Source organism: Austrofundulus limnaeus, unplaced genomic scaffold, assembly GCF_001266775.1.
Source record: "Austrofundulus limnaeus strain Quisiro unplaced genomic scaffold, Austrofundulus_limnaeus-1.0 Scaffold956, whole genome shotgun sequence".
NCBI classification, from domain to species: domain Eukaryota; kingdom Metazoa; phylum Chordata; class Actinopteri; order Cyprinodontiformes; family Rivulidae; genus Austrofundulus; species Austrofundulus limnaeus.
The window spans coordinates 112,660-119,078 of record NW_013953358.1 but is presented as its reverse complement, the minus strand read 5'-3'; the positions used below and the strand labels follow the sequence as shown (position 1 = coordinate 119,078).

Below are 6,419 nucleotides of genomic sequence, written 5' to 3'. Positions count from 1 at the left end.
GATGGATGGATCTTTTTCAGCACTAAATCAGTCATAAAGGGCAGAACTCTTTGTCCAAGCTAGGGCTAACTGCTAGCCAAAAAAAAAAAAAAAAAAAAAAAACGAGCCCATTTTTCATGCTTTCAAAACAACTCATTCTCAAAAATGACATCTCTGTGAAAGAAGGCTTCATTAGCTGATAGTAAATCAACACTAAGACAACAAGCAGGCTATCAACAAAATACAATGCTTTATAAAAAAATTATCTGGCCTCCAGAAGACTGCTTTGTATGAATATGATGCTCAAAAAATGCAACATAAATCAGGGCTGCGTTTATATATTGAGCTTTACAGTGGGGTGTGAAGGTTTGGGCAGCCTTGTTAATTTTCCTGATTTACCTTTATAAATCATTAATTGTTTGGATAAAAAATATAAGTTAAATATAKATAGGGGACAAACACAGTGATAATTAAGAAGTGAAATGAAGTTGATATGATTTACATAGTGTGCAATAATTGGTTAAACAAAATTAGGCAGGTGCATAAATTTGGGCATTGTTGTCATTTATTGATTTCAAAACCTTTAGAACTAATTATTGGAACTCAAATTTGGTTTGGTAAGTTCAGTGACCCTTGAACTCCATACACAGGTGACTCCAATTATGAGAAAGGGTATTTAAGGGGGGCAATAGTAAGTTTTTCCTCCTCTTTTCATCTTCTCTGAAGAGTCGCAGCATGGGAGTCTGAAAACAACTTTCAAATGAGCTGAAAACAAAGATTGTTCACCGTCATGGTTTAGGGGAAGGATTATAGAAAGCTATCTCAGAGATTTCAGCTTTCAGTCTCTGTGAGAAACATTGTGAGAAAATGGAAGACCACAGGCACAGTTCAAGTGTAGGCTCCAAGTGGCAGAGCAAGAAAAATCTTGAATAAACAGAAGTGAAGGATGTTGAGAACAGTCGGAGTCAACCCACAGACCAGCACCAAAGACCTACAACATCATCTTGCTGCTGATGGAGTAACTGTGCATCGTTCAACTATTCAGCACACTTTACACAAGGAGATGCTGTATGGGAGAGTGATGCAGATGAAGYCTTTTCTCTGCCCACATCACAAACAGAGCTGCTTGAGGTATGCTAAAGCACATTTGGACAAACCAGCTTCATTTTGGAATAAGGTGCTGTGGACTGATGAAACTAAAATAGAGTTATTTGGGCAGAACAAGGRCCGTTATGCATGGAGGAAAAAGAACACAGCACTCCAAGAAAAACACCTGCTACCTACAGTAACATTTGGTGGTGGTTCCATCATGCAGTGGGGCTGTGTGACCAGTACAGGGACTGGGAATCTGTTTAAAGTTGAGGGTCGCATGGATTCCAATCAATATCAGCAGATTCTGGAGACCAATGTCCAGGAATCAGTGACAAAGCTGAAGCTGCTGAAGGCTGGATCTTCCAACAAGACAACCACCCTAAACACTGCTCAAAATCTACTAAGGGAGAGGAACAAGTASAACATTCTGGAATGGCCATCTCAGTCCCCAGACCTGAATATTATTGAAAGTCTGTGGTGTCACTTATAGAGAGCTGTCCAAGCTCAGAAACCATCAAAGCTGAATGAACTAGAGATGTTTTGTAAAGAAGAATGGTCTAAAATACCTTCAGCCACAATCCAGACTCTCATTAGAAGCTATAGGAAGCATTTAGAGGCTGTTATTTCTGTGAAAGGATGATTTACTAAATACAGAGTTTAGAGATAAATCAGGAAAAATAACAAGGCTGCCCAAACTTTCACACCCAACTGTATATAAAGCTAGTAGAGTTGCACGCTAGGGGCAGGGTGGGGTGGGTGTGAGCAGCTCGTTCACAAACATGATTGACACCTGGCTGATAAAGCTGCGTGAAGCTGGCACCCCACCCACGTGAAAAACTCCAGCAAATAGATTGAACGGTTAGTGCTCCGTTTGTGCTGATTTGTGCCGTTAAAATTTTTGTTTGTGCTGATTTCGTTTCTGAAATATTATGAATTATAATTTCAGCCAATGATGTTACCAGCACCCCATCTTGCTCCAAAAGAAGCCAAAGTGGTCTACTTTTTTAGTGCTCCGTTTGTGCTGGTTTGTACCGCAAAAGCTTTTTTTTTTGTGCTGCTTTTGTTTCTGAGTTATTAAAGATTATTAGGTCAGTGTTATGTTTTACTATCAGGCAATCATATGACCTCACCTAATTAAGAGACAATGAAATTCACCTGCTGCAGGCTGTAATGGTTCTGAATCAGTTGTGTTTCAGCAGTTTCTAATCACTAATACAGTCAGTGTGAAGTCGTCAGTGTAGGGATCTGTGTCTTGTGTCATGTCTTCCTCTTGTGGTCTCTTTGTGTCATCACTTCTCATCTCATCTAATCATCGGCTGAAATTATAATTCATAATATTTCAGAAACGAAAGCAGCACAAATGAAAATTTTAATGGCACAAACCAGCACAAGTGGAGCACTAAAAACGTAGACCACTTTGGTTTGTTTTGGAGCAAGATGGGGTGCAGGTGACATCATCGATAACTCAGAAAAAAAAGCAGCACAAACAAAACTTTTCACAGCACAAACGAGCACAAACAGAGCTCTAAAAAAGTAGACCACTTTGGTTTGTTTTGGAGCAAGATGGGGTGCTGGTGACCTTTGGATGACTTAAAAAATAATCTTTAATATTTCAGAAATTAAAGCAGCACAAACAAAGATTTTAACGGCACAAACCAGCACAAACGGAGCACTAACCGTTCAATCTATTTGCTGGAGTTTTTCATATGGGTGGGGTTTCAGCTTCACGCAGCTCAGCAGTCTGGTTGTTTTTCATGGTGTTGAAAAAAGTCACAAGTGTGTTTGTGTTTATGTATCAAAAGGAAAAAAATTGTATAGGTCCTCTGGACGGGTTCTTCTCTAATGAAACGTTTCGTCTCTCCTCCAAGAGACTTCTTCAGTCTGAGAGTTTCAGGCAAAATTCAGGCTTTTGAGTCCTGCCTCCATGTGACTGATACTCACATCACATGGCTATCGTTCACACCTAATTAATACCTGTTGTTAACAGGGGGTGGAGTGATACTGCCAATGGCAGCGCTGTAGGAGGGGGACAACTGAAAACGGAGGCCCCCACCTCTGTTTAATGATGGACGGTCTTTCTTCACAAAAATGGCTTCTTTTACTCCTCTCTCAAACCAACGTTCCTCTCTATCAAGAATGAGAACATCCTCATCTCTGAAAGAGTGACCGCTGGCCTGTAAATGAGTGAAAACTGCAGAGTTCTGGCCATTAGATGTAGCTCGTCTGTGTTGGGACATTGAACAGTGGTTGCTTTGTTTCCCCGATGTATAACTGGTCGCAGTCCTCCTGGCACTTAACAGCATATACAACATTGCTCTGTTTGTGCCGGGGCACCGGATCTTTGGGGTGAACCAGCCTTTGCCGTAATGTGTTTTGGGGTTTGAAAGCCACTGGGACATCATGTTTAGAAAATAAACGTCTCAGTTTCTCCGAAACACCCGCAACATACGGAATAACCACTGGTTTGGGTGTTTATGTATATAAATTATAATGTGTTTGTGTATAGTTGGTAAATATCAGTTATCGGCCACAACAGCAATAATTATATTGCATACTGATATCTGCTGAAATTTACATATCGGTGCATCCCTAATTCAGATCATAAAAATAAACTTCACTTGGCCTTGATACCTGCCCCCTGTGCTCTTGTACCMCTTGATATCACCAGAAGCCCTGATAGTGATTTTTATTTTAAAAAGCAGCTTTTAGTTTATGACAGAGAAAATCATGTTAAAACCAGTAAACACACCCTGCTTTAGTATTTTTGCTATGAGGAACAATGTTTTTAGGTAAAGAACCGGGACTAAAAACATTTGTTTGAATATCCACTTTAGAAATATTGGAGCAGCTGCTCCATTTACTCCTGAGCAGGAACTTGTGAATGCAAAAATATGTTCAACAAACACCCAAGAGGTGCAGACGTAAAAACTTGAAGAACGCTCCTACTCTTATGGACCACAGTTGTGAGACACAAACATGAGCTGTAGAGATGGAAAAAGAAAAGGTCTTAATCTGATCCAATTTATCAGCCAGTAACTGATAACTAACCACCTGAAGAGACTATTCATAAGAACATGCAGGTCAGCAGTCAGTCCCACATCAACCTGTCACCAACCAGACCCTGACCCCACTCCAAGATGGACCTAATGTTTCCCTGTGGAGACCCAACTGTGTTCAGCAGACCTGTTATCAGTTCCTCTGTTCTGCAGCTGGACCAGCCTGGAAGGAGTCGTAAATTCAGCCAATGAGAGGAGACCACGTTAAAGATAATGAAGCTGACCGTGAAGAGATGTGGACACTGAAGGACTTTTTCATTTTTCAGAACTATAGTACTATCTATACCTATTTGACTGAACATCACTTCAAAAATGACCATACTGTTCCTTTAAAGTTACCTGCTTTTCCCGTCTGGATCTCTATGTTCTGGCTGAAGCGTCCACAGCCGGCTGAAGTTCTGGCTCGGACTTGGAAGATGTATTTGGTGCCCGGCTTCAGCCCAGTTACCCGGGCACTGGTATTTTTAGATTTCAGAGTGGAGTAACTCTGCTCTTCATGATCCTGTTGAAGAAATAAACACAGTGAAAGTTTGTGGAGGTTGTGAGTTTACTTAATCTGAAAACACAGACAAAAAACACAGCTACATTTGAATCTTTTACCACGTGAAGTCATCAATAAAACTGCAAATCACTAAAATCTACTTTTTAGATAATCTTTACATCAGCTGCAATAATCAGCCAATCATAGCCTTCCCCAAACCTGATTTCTTCTAGGCTGAGCTAAAAAAAAATAAAAAAATTGACACAAAATGCTTCAAGTTGAATCACTTTTCCACTGTCACCAATGTGCTGTTAGAGTTGAAAACTAAGGTGAAGTGAAAAAATAATCATCATAATCTGCTGCCTACTTTGGACAGATACCTTTTGCAAACCATGAATTCAAAATGTCCTGTATGTGAATCTAATAAAACTGTAATGAACAGACGGATTGGAAATCAATCTGTCTTATTTAACTGCTTTTTTTGAACAATACCCTCAAAGTCAATATTTGTTGTCAGTTAGCACAAAAATAGAATTTTATTTCCTTTTATATATTTCATTCTGTAAAAGTATTTTTTTGGTTATTAAAAACTAGGGGTCGACCGATGAATCGGCCGGCCGATATTTTTGGCCGATATTCACGTTTTTCCTTTGTATCGGTATCGGCCGATACGCGCCTGCTCTGGCCGATCCAGCAGCCATGCTCTCTTTGCTCACGTGCGCGCATGCATTACAGCTCCCTCCCCGGTGGAGAGCGGGTGGTGATTTGTGAGACAGAGCACAAATAACAACAAAGGTAAGTTTTCAACWTTTAACTTATTTTAACTGTCTGATTTAGCTGTATCTTAACTCTGTTTCAGACTAGGAGGGGGAGAAAAGAGAACAGAGGTGTTTTAAGTTTCTATTTTGAGGAAGAGGTGATGTCGACGAGCGCTGTTTTTTTTTACTTTCACTTCCGACGTGCCACTGAAAATAGCGTGTCCACGTTTTTTTAATGGTGGTTGAGTTACTTACAGGKTGTATAGAATGTTTCCTTTCCATACTGAATTAGACAAAAAGTCTTCAGCATTTTCTCGCTGTCTCTTTCATAAAAGCACCGCTGCCCACCGCGTTGCATGTAAACCAGACGGCTCGTTTGATCTTGTTTGTCTGACCGCAGCAAGAGTCGCGACGCAGGTTTTCGTCGGTGTGCATCTCAAACTGTGATCTAAGTTTCTTGTTAATATCAACGGGTTTAAATGCAGTTTTGCCCAGTGAGGGAAAACAAGCGCTTATCGAAGCAGAGCTACTGTAAGCTAAGCTCCATGTGTGTGTGTGTGTGGTGGGGGAGTTTTTGTGTTTTTGTTGCAAGTCCTCACAAAGATAGCAAGACATTTGTTTCCCTCTCCCTCTGTGTCCATTTTTAATGTTCTGTTTGTGTTTTTACAAAATAGATGGGATAATAATAAAAACATTGCCATTTTATATAGAAAAAATGTGTTTAATATGTAAATCAAACAGATTTGTACTGAATTTATGTTTTTGTTTCATTTCAAAGGAATGGCAGAAAAACTGAATCCTTTGTGGCAGCACTTCAGTCAGCCAACAACACGAGGCAAGGCTCAGTGCAACATCTGCAATTTGCACATTAAGGCTCAGTTGGTTCTCATTTCTTAAAAAAAATTTTTTTGTTACATTGCTGTTTACAAATGTTCCAAATTTTCTCATGAAGGACATCTGCACTAAGGCCTCATGCTGCTACATAAAGAGCACAAATATTTAAGTGTTAAAATAGTTATTGTATGTATGTACTGTATGTATGTATGTATGTGT

At 39.9% G+C, this 6,419-nt stretch overlaps 1 protein-coding gene across 1 annotated transcript in view; it reads right to left on the bottom strand.

Annotated features, from left to right (window-relative positions):
- Nucleotides 1-4,466: 4,466 nt before the first annotated feature.
- Nucleotides 4,467-6,419, bottom strand: part of LOC106533490 (ephrin type-A receptor 8) — a gene marked incomplete at both ends in the record, with an annotated part of 29,050 nt that continues 27,097 nt past the window's right edge. The window contains 1 exon segment of the mRNA XM_014029819.1: nucleotides 4,467-4,629. Coding sequence (XP_013885273.1) covers nucleotides 4,467-4,629 — 163 coding nt within the window.